The sequence below is a fragment of the Diospyros lotus genome, chromosome 15, assembly GCF_014633365.1.
Source record: "Diospyros lotus cultivar Yz01 chromosome 15, ASM1463336v1, whole genome shotgun sequence".
NCBI lineage: Eukaryota > Viridiplantae > Streptophyta > Magnoliopsida > Ericales > Ebenaceae > Diospyros > Diospyros lotus.
Window position 1 is genome coordinate 20264836 of NC_068352.1, and position 15364 is coordinate 20280199.

The window sequence follows — 15364 nt, forward strand, 5'->3', positions numbered from 1 at the left end:
ATGGAGAAGTCAAATACAAATGAAAACACAAGTATAATGAAAAAGTAAAAATACAAATGTTAGCTCAAATTAATTTATTCTTGCTTCTTGATAGTCTCAAGTGTTTCCTTCAATGGTATTTACAGTCATCCCAAGGGTTTAAAAAAAAACTAGCCATTTATAACCGTTGGTGGTAGGTAGTCGTAATTGATGACTTGATGAACTAGCCGTGAAAAGTCTTTGAAACAAAAAATGGTCAACAAATTCAAAGAATTGATCAACATGTGTTAGTTCAAAAATTCAAAAAGCGATCGGTAATTGATGAAAAATGATCAACAATATAGAAAAATGGTCAACAATATTGAAAAATGGTCGATAATTCATGATGTAGAAGCGGTCGACAACAAACTAATAAGAACATGATTTTTAGCTAGTCGACAACCAAAAGAAGGCCAGAGAATCATTTGAGATATACGACTTGTTTTTCAATCTCCATCAATTGATAATTTGATAAAGAAATAATTTACATTTTGGAAAAGATGAAATTGATTTTCATTATTGGTGCTTATAGAACTTATATGATGATTTAAGAGCACCAAGTGAAACACCATTTACAAAATATTTTCAACATAAAATTAATATTATTTTTCATCATCAAAACCATATTATAAATACAAAACAGCAGATTGAATCATTTCAATACTCGATTATTTTGAAAACACACTGAGTAAATACTCGATTAAATCAAAAGCTATACTTATCTAATTTTTCATAAAGATTTTCAGCATACTCAACTAATGTATAACCATACTCTATTATTTTGAAATATATATATATATATATGAAGTTCTCTAATTTAAAAGAATTTATATAATGTTTTGAAAATCATCAATAAATTAAATTTATTGAAAATATATTTTTTAAAAATTATTTTCTCCATAAATCAAAATACAAAATTTTTAACACTTAGTTTTTAAATAAGATAATTTATTATATTTTATTTTTACTATTAATACATTTTTATTGGTTAATATTAGGTATGTTATGTTTTGAAACATTTTACTAGTCGGTACAAGTGTTCCAAAGTTGAAAATAATATAAAACAAATATACATTATTTAAAAACAAAAGTACATTTACATTACCCTTTTAAAATAGATAATGCTAACATCATTTTATTTTTAGATAAGATGTATTTATTTTACCTTATTTTTAATATTTAAATATTCTTATAGGTTGATAAATAAATATACTATACTTAAAAACAATGTCATTTACATTATCCTTTTAAACTTTAGGGTGAAATGTCCAATTAGCTACATATTTTGGCTCAAGAGTCAATTTGGTACTCTCTTGCTTTTTTTAAAAGTCAAATAAATCATCATATTTTAAAATTTAATGTCACGTTGAACCTTACAACGAGGGTGTCTAAAAACGCATATAACAATATTTATATTTCGTTAAGAGATTTAAATTTATTTTAAAACCCTAACCCTCAAAATAAATTCAAATTAGAGCAAAAATTACATTACACATACTATCTTATTAGTATTGTTATGTTTTAATTTTGTGATTGTGAATGATTTTATAAATATGAGGATGAGGTGCAATTACAATTGAGGAATTTGAGCTCCAATTTGGGTTGTTATATGAGGGTTTTCTTTTTTTTTTTTAACTTGTAAAAGCTATAGTCAATTTAATCCAAAGTTTGAAAATTATTAGTGCATTTATTTTGTTATTTTGATCAAAGTAAAAAGGTCAATTTAGCTTCCAAAACAAAGTATAGAGACAAAGTTGACACTTTATTTTAAAATTTATTTTAAAAAGTATTACAATATTTGAACTATTTATAAAAATACTATAAATTATTTCAAATCAACATATGCAATAGGAAGAAATAATTTTGTGTTAGCAAGTTGCACTTGAAAAAGGGTATTTATTTAGTCTAGACTCCACCAAATTGACTTCAAATCAAGTCGACAGGATTAGGGTGCGTTTTCTTTGCTTTTCAATTTTCAGTTTTGAGTTTTGAATTCATTTTTAGTTTTCTATTTTGATAGTCTGTTTTTAGAAAATTGAAAACGCGTTCTCTTTATCATTTTAAAAAATTATTTTTCAAAACAGAAAATTAGAAAATGCATTCTCTTTGAAATTTTGAAAATATTTTTTAATGTTATTTTATTCAATAAATTTGATTATTAAGTAAATTATAAATATTTAATATTAATATATTATTAAAAAAATATACACATATTTTCAAGTTAATGAATTTTATAATATTTTTTTCTCATTACAATAATAAAATATGAATAAATAAATAAATATATTTTGAGTTTTGAGTTTGTTTTGGATGAAAACACTCAAAACAACTTTTTGTTATTTTGAGTTTTCTTCATAATTTTTTTTTTGTTTTCAAAAATATATTTTTAAAAACAGTAAAGAGAACGCGTTTTCATTATTTTAGAAAATTGAAAACTAAAAATGACTTGAAAACAGTAAAGAGAACGCAACCTTAGTATTTGGAAAATTCTTAAACCGAAGATGGAACTAATGTAAAGGAAAATTGACTTATTTAATCTTTGCTAGTTTTAATTCAACGGAACATATTTTGTTGTGCTTTTTATATGAATTTTGAAACCAAACAAAAGTGATTTGATTTGGGTTTTGGATTTTGATGAATCACTAAACTGCTATCCAAATAAAGGTAAGATTTTATGATTTAAAATTTTAATTTAATCATAAAAATGATGGATTTTAATTAATTTTCAAGTAAAATAACAAATTCATATTTCTAATTTAATGATCTAAATTAAATCTTTGAAAGAATCAAAAGGTGATCAACTTTTTAACCTCCTCTAAACCATACTAATTAATGACTTGGATGAATTAGTTTAACCGACAATTCTCAAGTTTTTTTTTTCTAAAAATAAAAAAAATATCATTATTGTTGCTATGTTTTCTCCTTTTCCTTTTAGTCATTGTTAATTATTATAATTGAAGCTAAACTATTGAAATAGCTAATTTATTCTTTGAGGTGGTTTTCGGACAAATTACCAATAGGGATTTTGTTTCAAAAATACTTTTTAAATCGATCATTACACACCTCTAGCATATAATATACATTTTTTTTTTATTAAATGTCATATCAATCTTTACAAAAGCATATTTGAATTTTTTAAACCTAATGAAACCTACCTGAGGTCTAAATTTTCATTAATAAAATAAATTTAGTAAAGATAATTAATACACTTCTCAAATATTAAGAGTAGCATCATAAAGTTGCAATTTCAAAAAATCATTTAAAGGGTTTTAGGTATAAAAAAAAGTCTTGTATTAATTTAATTTCCCAAGTTTCTCAACATAAATTTTCTCATATATAATCGATGCTTAGGAGAGAATATAGGATGTTTTATAATATATATATTAAAAATGTAATATCTCAAATAACCAATATAATTAATCAAATTAATTAACTTAAATCAATGTTAAATATTTGCTTAACTTTTGCATATTTTAAATTGATATACGAATCTAGTTGTAAACACGAGTGGATTTAATTATGGGGAGGTTGGCACGGACTTAGCCCCTATATATGTATATATATATATATAATCAATGGTCAAATGGGTTCATTACCCTTATTATTCCATCAATGTAACGCTTCGTAAATGTCAATTTAATTTAATTTTAGGGTAATTTAAATTAAAAGAAATATTAAAATAATTTATTGTGATTTAATAAAATTTACTTATGTGATTTTAAGGAAATAAGAAATTAAAATAATTAATTAATTTGTATTAGGAATTTCTGAAATTATAGGAAAATTAAAAGAAATTCAATAATGGGATTTTCAAAAATTTCGGGAGTTAATGTAATTAATTAAGTGGGCGTTAGTGCAATTAATGGAAAGTTTCGGGTGCTGGCGTGTATTGCAGAAAAGGGCTCAAAATTGCCTTAAATATAACATAATGCACATATAGGCTGAAGATGCATGCGAGCGCGAGCGGTGGCGCGCGAGGCGGCCAGGCGGTGGACGCGGCTTCGAATCCGCGGGCAGGCGCGCGAAGGGGGCGGATTTTTGGCTGATTTAATTCAGCCTCTAGACGTTGAAACGACGTCGTTTCGTCAATGGCGGTGGCTCCCAGTGGCTGGCCCGCGCGTTGCCACGTGGCCACGCCTCAGCCGCTCGTTTTTGGCCGATTTAAGCCCGATTTCGGGCGTTCTTTTTGCATGCGAACAGTAAGGAAATTGTAGAAAAGAACAGCAGCGTGCGCGAGAGAATTTGAGATTTTGGGGCTTCAAAAATTGGATTAAACTTCGTTTAATCCCTGATTTAATTATCCATGTATATAGAGCAGCTAGTAATTAATATTCTGTACGGTCAGAATTTCGTTTTGCGTCCAATTTTATTAATTTTGACAAATAATTGGGATATTGCAGTTTGTATAATTTTTGCCGCTTTTGGACCAAACGAGCCTAAGAATATCTCTGTTAAGACAAGTTCTTCTTACCTATCTCGTCGTTTCTTTCGTTGGCGATTTATTGGACCTCCCTTCGTTTGTTTCGGCTATTAATTAATTATGAAGTTTTTAAACGGTTAGTTTAAGATTTAATTTATTAAATGGATCTCGTGGGTTTTATTCGTTGGTTGCCTACGGGGGTTTGTGCCACCCCCTGCCTGTTGGGAATGATGTCGTACTCACCCGGGGCTAGGTTCTTAGCGGTTCGGGTATTAATTAGATTTTTGGTTATTTTCTGGCTGGAGCGGTTGTGCAGTGGGGGCTAGAATCGGCGGTTCAGTGACGGAGTGACTGTCGTACGGACTACCTTAGGCCGCTGGCGAGTCTCTCCTACCCACTGACAGTTGACCGGTGCCAGGCACTGCTGACTAGCTTAGCCGTTATGTGATTATAGCATACCTGCTTATATTTTATTCTCGTTGCATGTTTTGATGTGCACATGGGTACGGGCTGTATGTTGGGATTAACATGATTTGGTTATGCTTGGTCACGGGCATTTTAGCTTGACTAGGATACATCCAGCACGGGCATATGCATTGCGTGTGGTTTACTATATGGGCGGAGCATGGCCTGATGCCTGGATGTATGGGCACCTTGTATCACGTTGATGCTCACTACGCCATTGCATTTTATGTGCATTGCATGGCTACTGATAGTATTTAGTTCTCGGACGGGAGTACCGTTCCGAGGGAGCCTATGGCTCGGTTGTCAAGAGTACCGACGTGGATACGGGTGACGAGAGTACCGCCCCGGGATAGTGCGCACAGGTTTGTTGAGGATATTGTTGCCTTTCAGGGCAGCGGCAGGTTGGTATGGGACTTGGGTGCCAAGTGTCTTGTGTGGGCCCCAATGACCGGTATGTGCTCTTATTATACTGCACTGTTGTGTTGTAGCGTCTCATGACTTGTGTGTACTTGTGGGGCTGTGTTTGGGATGGTCTCTTCTTTTATTTATAGCCTTTCATTTCTTATAAACTTGCTGAGTCTTGCGACTCACCTTACTTTCCATCATTCCAGGTAAGGGGTAAAGTGAAGGCCGAGGGCGAGGATCGCGGCACCTAGCAGCCTGCCGTGTTGGTAAAGTATACAGTTAGCTGCCCCCGTCATCTCTGATGTTTTGCTAGAGTCGCTGTCTTTTATTTTTGACTGTGCCAGGTTATCATTTGTACCTCCTATTGTTGGCACAGGGTCTGAATGTATTTTTATATACTCTATGACCGCTGTATCAACGGGGTGCTTGTGGGCATGCATGTTTATCGTTTTGCTTCCGCTGTTAAATTTCTTATTTATGCATGCTAAGGCATTTTTGTCTTTTGTCTATTCCTCTTCCCTTCTGTGAGCGCACTCGTTCGGATAAATCGAGTGATTGGGATATCCGAGCGGGAGTGCTTACAATCTATATATATATATATAGAATCAATGATCAAATGGGTTCATTACCCCTATTATTCCATCCACAGGCAGATCTGGGGAGGGCTGGCTCAAGTTTTAGTCCTTTCAGCCTTAGCCCTGAATCCGCCCTTGGGTGTAGGTGGCATACAATAGAAGAATGAAGCCCCTCTCATAATCAATTTTATTTAACCCAGTACATTAAATAAGAACTGGATTTCTATATATTCTTATCAATGGATAAGAAGAGAACATATAAATTTTGATAATGAAACGACATATCCTCTACACTACTCGCAGTAGAAAACTGCTCATAATTGTTTGGAAGAAAAGAAAAGAAAAGAAAACTGCTCACAATCACGTACTTTGGGAAAATAATAACTAAATTAAAAGACGATGGATTGGAGAAATTAAGATGCTGCAAATTAATCAGGAGCTGCCTTCCCACAGTACACCGCCTTCCATCGGCTTGGCTTCAATGCCATCCAAATGAACTGCAATCATATTTTGAGACCATAACATATATATAATATACAACAAATTAATTGCAGCTCACTGTAAACTACTGTATTTATAATTTTTGTTAGGACCAATTATGTATTAATCTATTGAAAAAAGTCTTGAAATACCTTTATTGTTTGATCTCATGCATTGAAGAGTAATCTTCTGTTAATACTTTTTAAACAAAAATTTATGATGTTAGAAGTAGTATTAGAGCCGACATTATTAAGAATTTGGGATACATCATCAACCCAATTTTTAACAACAATCAATCATGTTTTTGTAAGGCATAGTTTTGTCAATATAAAATATTTTTGTACATATATATTGTAACATCTTGTATCGAGCGATAAAAAGAATCGGAACAACTTATCATGATGGGCTTACACGAACTTTCCAAGGAGTTATCCATCTTTGAGTTTTCCTAACTCAAGCACGCTTAACCGAGAGTTTTTTTGTTTATATTTAGCCCAAAAGGTATTCAACTAGTATTGTTTTTTTCTTTACTTATTCTCGATATATACTATTTTTCTCTGGACTCTTAGGGTATTACATTTTAATTATTTAAAGATATAACATTTTTTTATCAAGTATCATTTTTAATTTTTATTTTCAAAATTTATAAAAACAACAATATTATGGAATGTTTAGGTTGCATTCTCTTTGCTGTTTTTAAGTCATTTTTAGTTTTTGATTTTCTAAAATAATGAAAACGCGTTCTCTTTACTATTTTTAAAAATAAAAATAAAATTATAAAGATCATTCAAAACAAACTCTAAACTCAAAACACATTTATTTATTTATTTATTTATGCATATTTTATTATTGTAATAGGAAAAAATATTATAAAATTCATTAACTTTAAAATGTATATATATTTTTAATAATATATTAACATTAAATATTTTTAATTTACTAAATAATCAAATTTATTGAATAAAATATCATTAAAAAATTATTTTCAAAATTTTAAAGAGAACACGTTTTCTAATTTTTTGTTTTAAAAAATAATTTTTTAAAATAAAAAAGAGAACGCGTTTTTAATTTTCTAAAAACATACGACTAAAATAGAAAATTGAAAATGAATTCTAAACTCAAATAAAAATGAACACAAAACAAAATTAAAAATTAATCACGTATATGAAATTGGCAGCTAAATAAAATAAGCCTTAGGTAATTAAGGAGGCATTACAAAAATATATAAAAGATTATTTGTGTACACAATTCTAAAGAAACAGGCAAGTTAAATTCAACCTGACCAAAAGAGTAAAAACAAAAGCAAAACTTGCAAAACCCATCTTCATTTTTTGTTTTTTTAGGTTCTAGATATATAACCTCTCTTCAAGTTTTGAAGTTAGGGTAAATATATGATAAAATCATAAATATAAATATTTACCAATGAACTAAAATTTATATATTAATTGTTGTTGATAACGGCAGCTTTAGTACTTACCTGGCAGGTAACATGACTGGCTAGAACCATTAGCAATAGAACCCAAGTCTTGCTCTTGCCTTAGTCTCTCCAGATTATGCATGTGTTGATTGAAAGAGTAATTTCCATTGTTCTGAACATAGTTGAAAGCATTGCTATGACCACTCCCTCCCCCACCATTCATATTCATACCCTTATTATTACAGGCCCCATTGTTGTTGTTCCATGCACCCAAAACTGGCGCTGCTTCATAGACCACAGCCCCTAATTGTATCCGTTGGCATTGGCTTTTATACAACTTGAGCTCGTCACACACTCTTTTGTACTCGCCGTAGGGGCCCCAAACTGGGTCACGTTGTCGACAGAAGGCTTCCCACACGAGCGAATCGATGGCCTTCTTCTTGTCTTCCTCCTTGAGACTCCTCACGATCTTCGTTATGTTGCTCACGCCAAACACCTTGTGCACAGCTCTGAATTCCCTAGTTTTTTCTGCCGGGAAGAATGGTGATAGCACGCATTTTTCAGTGCATTTCTTCCTCTGGTGCTTGCATGATGCGCATGCAGGCATGACATTGTTCCTTTGCATTCTATATATTACACACACACACACACACACATATATGTTCACTAAAATAGGTCAGCCAAAGAAAAAGAACATTAAGCAGCATATGCGTGGTTTCTTGATTTATGTAAGAAAAAGTTGCATATATAATCCATGGAATGGATGCAGTGAAATATTGGAGAAAGATTTCAACTATAAAAGGCATAACGAACTTGTTTTGAATTAGAATGAAAAGAGTGCCTGCATAAACAACACTGAACTTTGAAGAAGTGTAAGTAAAAATTTCTTTTTGATGGGTTATTAGGATATATATAGGTAACTCACAACAAGAACGACTTCTTGTTAACTACTAATAGCATAAAATATTAAGATTATTTAAAACTATTGGTGATTGTATTATAAATATTTACGTGTATATATATATATACATACATATGTTCAAGTATAGATTTAGGTGAGAGTTATAGTGTTTATATGATTTTCTATGTCGTTGGGTACAATTCTATGGAACTGAAGTTTCCTTTTTTTTTTTCCTTTGTTTGTGCTAAGGATGGAATTGAAATTGCAAGACTTGCCAATAAAGGTTGTTAAATGAAAGGTCACACGACAACTAGACTCAAAATAGGGGCGGATTCAAGGATAGATAAGTGGGAGGGCCTCCCCCAAATCCATAAGTAATTTTAGTCCCCCTTCCCTCCCAAATAATCCAAATCCTAAGGAAGATTTGAGGGAGGGTCCTACCTACCCCCTAGATCCGTCCCGACTCAAAATGAACATAAAAAATTAAATGCAAAAATGTATAAAAGAGTAGGGGAGGTAAAAGAAAATATAAAAATTAAATGCAAAACTAAAAACAAATAAAAATTGTTAAATAACATGTTAAGTTTTTATTTTTTAAATAAAAACGAAATATTAACATAACAAAACAAAACAAAAATAATAAATTGAAATTTTTTATTAAGTAATTCCTAAGGGCCCATTTGATTTCATTGTTGTTTTTAATTTTTTGTGTTTCCTTTCAAAATTTTGAAATAAAAAAAAAAAGAGACAAAATTCCGTATCTGATAGATAGATTTTGTTTCTGAAAAAATAACAAAATGATGTTTCCATGTTGTATTTGCTTCAGTCTACTCTATTTTTCACTTGATTTTCTTTATTAACTTTTCAAATTATGTATTTTACAAATAATTGTAAATATTAAATGAAAATTTAATACACATACAAAATAAAATTACACTACATGGACTTATTGCGAAGAAAAAAAATCAACACAAATAGATTTATAGAACGGCATATGTGTTTTGTTTTCAACACACACACCCATATAGTTTTCAATGTTATATAACAACCACCTAGTGTTGATAAAAGGAGAAACAAATTTGAATTAAAGCTAAAATCTTTCAAAAAAAAAAAATTCCTATTCAAAGAGCGGGATCTAAGATCACAAAAACTCTCAACTTTAGCCTTTATATATACATATATATATATATATATTGGGATGTTCTTGAAAGCTCAGTGTTTAACCCCAGTGTTTAGTGTCGTTAGGTTTGTATTGTTTTTATACTTAGTCAATCTGTGTTATATCTCCATTATGGATTAATCTACTCTGCTCGACAACCTTACTCAGAGGCTGATCGAATGGCATGAAAATGATAGAAATACCCTTATTTAAATTGAAAATTTACTTCCTCTCCCCATTCCTTGCCCGCCTCCCCTCTCTCTCCCCTTTCATAGTCGCCTCCAGCAAGCTCCAACCGTTGTTGCATCGCCTCGCTGTTTCTTCTACAGTAACTGGTGAAGGGGTAAGGCAATGTAACGACAATTTGAGTTTGTTGGAGACAGTCATGCAAGAGTAGAGAGAATAGGGGCGGATGTATGCATGAGTTGCCATGGGCTTCAGCCCAGGACAACTCACAATTTAAAATATTTTTTTAATATAAAAATTAATTTTTTAATGTCAAAAATAATAAAATTTATTAATAATTCAGTCAAAAAAAATTTCACCCCACTTCAAAATTTGTGATATGTAATTTTATACCTCAAAAAAAAAATTTTAGCCTCCCCTTACATAAATTTATGAATCCACCTCAGAGAGAGAGGAGCCAAGCAAGGAAGGGGCCGAGAAAGTAAATTTGCAATTTGGATGAGGGCATTTCTATCATTTCGCGCCTTTTGGTTAGCCTCTTGATAAAGCTGTCAGGCAATCTAAAAGGGTTCATCTTTTATTGACTTTGGCCTTGATAGTACTGTTCTAGCCCCCCCCCCCCAAAAAAAAAGTATAGTTGGAATCAAAATCTTATTCTATGGTCACTGATTAAATTGCGATTTTATATAGACCTATGAGTCTGGTTGTACCCTGTGATGTTGGTTGCAGCATTGCTAGCAACCCTTTTGACCCTCCTTGAGTTGTTCCTTTCAGGAGGGTGGCTTCTTTGTGCTTATTTAACCAAATAAATTTAAAAAAAAGAAAGAAAGAAAGCATCAATCAAAGTGCTTTGTAATGACCACAATGTTACTCATTAATTTGATGATATTATCCAACCAGATAATTCATCCCTTCCTCACTTTGTCTTGAACCCATTTGGGCCAATTCAATTCCTCGAAGTCATCATTTAACCTTTGATCCTGTTAACAAAGTTATATCATTGGATTCCACTTTCATAATTAGACTGTAAATTTAATTATTGTGTTCAACCTCTGAGAAGATTGCAATATGCGAATCCCATTTGATCTGTCAATAATTGAAGATATTGATTTCTTGACAGCCATCATGCTTTATCGATCCTTCAAATCCTAGAAAATATTTTGTACTTACAAAATTATTATTATCAAGCAATACTACATATAGTGTCTATAGAAACTTCAATAAGTATTATTTTGCCATATATAAATTATATATATATATATATATGCATATGCGGATGCATGCTTTTCCTATGTATGGGACCATTCCATTGCTGTAAGAGAAAGTTGGCCTGTTTCAAAAGCCATCTCTTTCCTTAATGTATAGGCTCCACCAACTTCATAAAGAAGAATTAATGAACAAATTATTTTTTTTGGAGGAATTTGAAATATGAAATCATTTTTCTATATAAAAATCTATTCAAATGATGTTATAACAATGTTTCTTTTCTTTTTTTTTTTTGAGTAAAAAAGGGAAAACTCCAGGAATTTGAAAAAAAATAGAAAAAGATAACCACTGTCCTTGAGGGTATACATAATTTTTATATAGAAAAAGTTGTTAGAATGATGTTTTTTACATTTATATATATCTCTTCATTTTAATTTTCTTAAAAGTAAAATATCGAGAAGAGGCAACGCATAAAAAAAAATCAAAGAGACTGCACTTTTTCTGAGAGTGATCACCTTTGGCTAATTAAGCAACCTTTGCAATTGCATTAATTTCCATCATTGAGCTAGACATCTCTCTTCCTTATTCAATACTTAATCAACTAACACAGCACCAGCACCAGCACCAAACAGCCAATTGGTTATACTTTTCCTTCTGTCCTTCCCCTTAAAGGAACAGAAAGCCATTGCCATGGCCATCATTGTAAAAGCAGACACACACTAAAGTTCCTTAATCCCCTCCCTGATATTCATTTTAAATCACCCCCCTCCCCCTCCATTTCCATTCAAAATTCAAACCCCCTTGCATTCATTCAAGTTCTTCATTCACTTAATTTCTGGCCATATGAAGAAGAAGAATTAGAAGAAATGACCACTACTGCTGCAAGATTCATCAAGTGTGTCACGGTTGGAGATGGTGCGGTTGGGAAGACATGCATGCTAATTTCGTACACCAGCAACACCTTCCCCACTGTATGTGATTTCATTGCAATTCTACATTCAGTGACTTATTCGATTGTCTCTGTTTACCCAAACGTTGTCCGGCTGCTTGTTGAGATTCTTGAGTTTCCATCGATATGCAGGATTATGTGCCCACAGTTTTCGACAACTTCAGCGCGAATGTGGTGGTCGATGGCAGCACAGTTAATCTCGGCCTCTGGGACACAGCAGGTTAAAGGAGATATTTTTATTTAGGCTATTTATGATGATTAAACGCCAATGCATTTTCAAATGCATCATCTTGCCGTCTAATTACTGTGTGGTCTGCCAGGCCAGGAGGATTACAACAGGCTGAGGCCTCTAAGTTACAGAGGTGCCGATGTTTTCCTGTTGGCCTTCTCCCTCATTAGCAAAGCCAGTTATGAGAACATATCAAAAAAGGTTAGTACTCTTATTGTATTCTTATTAAATTCACTCCCCGCTTTGCAAGTGTCGGGAAGACTTGTTTTCATTAGTACCCTTACCTTATTTTATGACGAGGCTGTTTTCATATATTACTTGAACCAACCGAGACTTGTCCTATATTCTATCCTTGTTATCTTGAAAACTTGGGATTTCATATATCTTCTGGATAGCTATTGATCGGTTTTGTTCAAATTGGCTCCACCCCAGTGGATCTCTGAGCTGAGGCACTATGCTCCAACTGTTCCGGTTGTGCTTGTGGGAACCAAACTCGGTACACATTATCTTTTATGTACCAATTAATTCTGTTTTGTGGCTAATTTCCTTTTTCTGTTTATGTTTCATCTAAACACACATGTAATTGATCGCAGATTTACGCGAAGACAAGCAGTATTTGATCGATCATCCTGGCGCAACCCCAATCACGGCTGCTCAGGTGAGTTGATGCTCAACCGAGGCGCCATTGTGTGTGTGTGTATCAGATATTTATGTGCATTGCCAATGTGAATTAGGCTCGTGCTTTTGCAGGGAGAAGAGCTGAAGAAGATGATTGGTGCAGCAGTTTACATAGAGTGCAGCTCAAAGACTCAGCAGGTTTTAATTGATTAGAGTGGTTTTTAACTTTTTACCACTTGTCATGCATTTTAACTTGTGCTTGTAGAAAAATAGTGCACGTAGTTGAAAACACTCAAATTCCATGAAAACACCTAGCGCAAATACAGGCCTTTCTTGGCATTTTTTCCCCAAGGGCTGCTATATTTGCAAAACCAAAATGGCCTCTTTATTTATTTATTTTTTAATAATTTTCAGGGATTTAGGTAACCACTCTGAAAATACCCTCATTTACCAAACTTTTGGGCCCAAATGGAGGGCAAAGTGGGTGTCATTTTACCCTACAGAAATAGAGTGGTCCCACTTCTCTAAAATCTGGGACAAAATATCATCATTATTAACGTATGAGAAAAAAGCTGACAAATCCCCTTTCTTTAGAAGTGATATATGCCTTGGTGTTTGATTCCTCGAAGATGAAGAGTTTAAGCTCCTCTCTCTCTCTCTCTGGGTTATGGCATTGCAGAATGTGAAGGCTGTGTTCGATGCTGCAATCAAGGCTGTGCTGCAGCCTCCTAAACCGAAGAAAAAGCGCCGGACATCAAGGCCATGTGTGTTGCTTTAAATCTGTTTTATATATTAATTAATACCTTGTAAGTACGGCAGTCTTTTCATTTCTTTGTGTGGAGTGAGTGTTAATTGTATCCTTCCTTTAATGTATTATTATAACAACTACAATTTCTTCTCCTGTTTCTGTTACTAAATTTTGATCAGACCTGTTCATATGTCAGGTTCCTACCTTAATCAATTCTATTAAGTTTCTACACTCATTATGATAAGCCCAATTCATAAAAATGCTCCCATGAGTTTGCACTATAAAATATAAATCCAATTTTAAGTTTATAATAATCCAATTTTGGTTGGGTTTTTTAACTGTTTGAGCTGACAAAAGTGTTTAGATAAAATGTATTTTAAGCTGTTAATGATATAGTTGTGTTTGATAAAACAAAAAAGTTAGGGTGCGTTTGATAAGGATGAAAAATGAGGGAGGAATTCGAATTCCATCTAAATTTTAAGAAATTCTATCAAACAGTTTTTTTAATTTCATGGAATTCGAATTCCATCTTATTTCAAAAAGTGAAGATTTTTCTTAAAATCAAGGAATTGGAATTCCTAGGAGTTGGATGAAAATTAGAATTCCATAAAATTAGAATTCTACTATTATTTTTCACTTATATCAAACGCACCTTAAGCTGTTGGAAGTTATAAAAATAATCATTAAGGATATACTCCAACGTTATGCAAGTAAATTCATAAAAAGCTATATTGGCTAAAGTATTTAATTAATCAATTTTAGAAATTTATATTTAAATAATAAATTTAAATTTTAAATAATAATGTTTACAAATTAGATGTTTAATTAACAAATTTGATTATTAAGTAATAAATTTAATAATATTATATTTAAAAAATAAATTCTACAATTAATTAATGATTATGATAAATTTATATTTAAATAATAAAACTGATTATTACTGAATAAATTTGAGAAATTGTAATAAAAATATTTTTAATTAGTAAATATGATACATTTATATTTATTTATTTAAAATTAAATTTATTATTAATTAATAAATATAATACTCTTGTATTTAAAAATAAAATTTACAATTAATTAATAATTGTGATAAATTTATATTTAAATAATAAAACTGATTATTACTGAATAGATTTAAGAAATTATAATAAAATAATGCATTTAATTTGTAAATATGAGAAATTTATATTTAAATAATAAAATATGATAACTCCATATAAATGTGAGGAATTATATTAAATAATAGTTTTAATTAATAAATATTAAAATTTTATATTTAAATTATAAATTTGATATTTATGTTTAAATTATATTTAAACCTAATTGTGGCTTGTTTTGTTGCCACTTTTAAGGTAGTGTGTGCTAATAAAGATATAGACCGAAAATAGTGGGATATGAAAAATATTTCAGATAAAAGTGATTTTTATTGTATTTATTAAATTTATCTGACGACCTGTAAAAAAAAAAGTTACGTGACTTCTTATTTTAAATTTTTCAGATAAATTTATCACTCTCTCCTTCAGATAAATTTATTTTTGACCTTATATATAATAAAAAAAAATGCATATGTCCTCCAGTGTATTTT

The 15364-nt window shown here is 31.3% G+C and overlaps 2 protein-coding genes across 2 annotated transcripts; one reads left to right on the forward strand and one right to left on the reverse strand.

Annotated features, from left to right (window-relative positions):
- Positions 1–7636: 7636 nt before the first annotated feature.
- LOC127791628 (LOB domain-containing protein 2) lies at positions 7637–8387 on the reverse strand. Its single transcript, XM_052321610.1, has 2 exons — positions 7841–8387; positions 7637–7641 (listed from the first exon to the last, which is right to left on the reverse strand). Exons 1-2 carry the CDS (start codon positions 8385–8387, stop codon positions 7637–7639), a joined length of 552 nt encoding a protein of 183 aa, XP_052177570.1.
- Positions 8388–11854: 3467 nt separating this feature from the next.
- LOC127792196 (rac-like GTP-binding protein RAC2) lies at positions 11855–13991 on the forward strand. The gene is made up of 7 exons (XM_052322609.1): positions 11855–12203; positions 12314–12401; positions 12502–12611; positions 12843–12906; positions 13004–13068; positions 13161–13226; positions 13708–13991. Exons 1-7 carry the CDS (start codon positions 12099–12101, stop codon positions 13804–13806), a joined length of 597 nt encoding a protein of 198 aa, XP_052178569.1. The 5' UTR covers positions 11855–12098; the 3' UTR covers positions 13807–13991.
- Positions 13992–15364: the final 1373 nt, after the last annotated feature.

What these genes read in the sequence shown, in the direction of transcription:
- LOC127792196 (XM_052322609.1), top strand. Translation starts at nt 12,099, where the DNA reads ATGACCACTACTGCTGCAAGATTCATCAAGTGTGTCACGGTTGGAGAT. An exon ending in CCCCAATCACGGCTGCTCAG is followed by an intron (nt 13,069 to 13,160) that starts GTGAGTTGATGC and finishes GTGCTTTTGCAG; the next exon opens with GGAGAAGAGCTGAAGAAGAT. An exon ending in GCAGCTCAAAGACTCAGCAG is followed by an intron (nt 13,227 to 13,707) that starts GTTTTAATTGAT and finishes ATGGCATTGCAG; the next exon opens with AATGTGAAGGCTGTGTTCGA.
- LOC127791628 (XM_052321610.1), bottom strand. Translation starts at nt 8,387, where the DNA reads ATGCCTGCATGCGCATCATGCAAGCACCAGAGGAAGAAATGCACTGAA.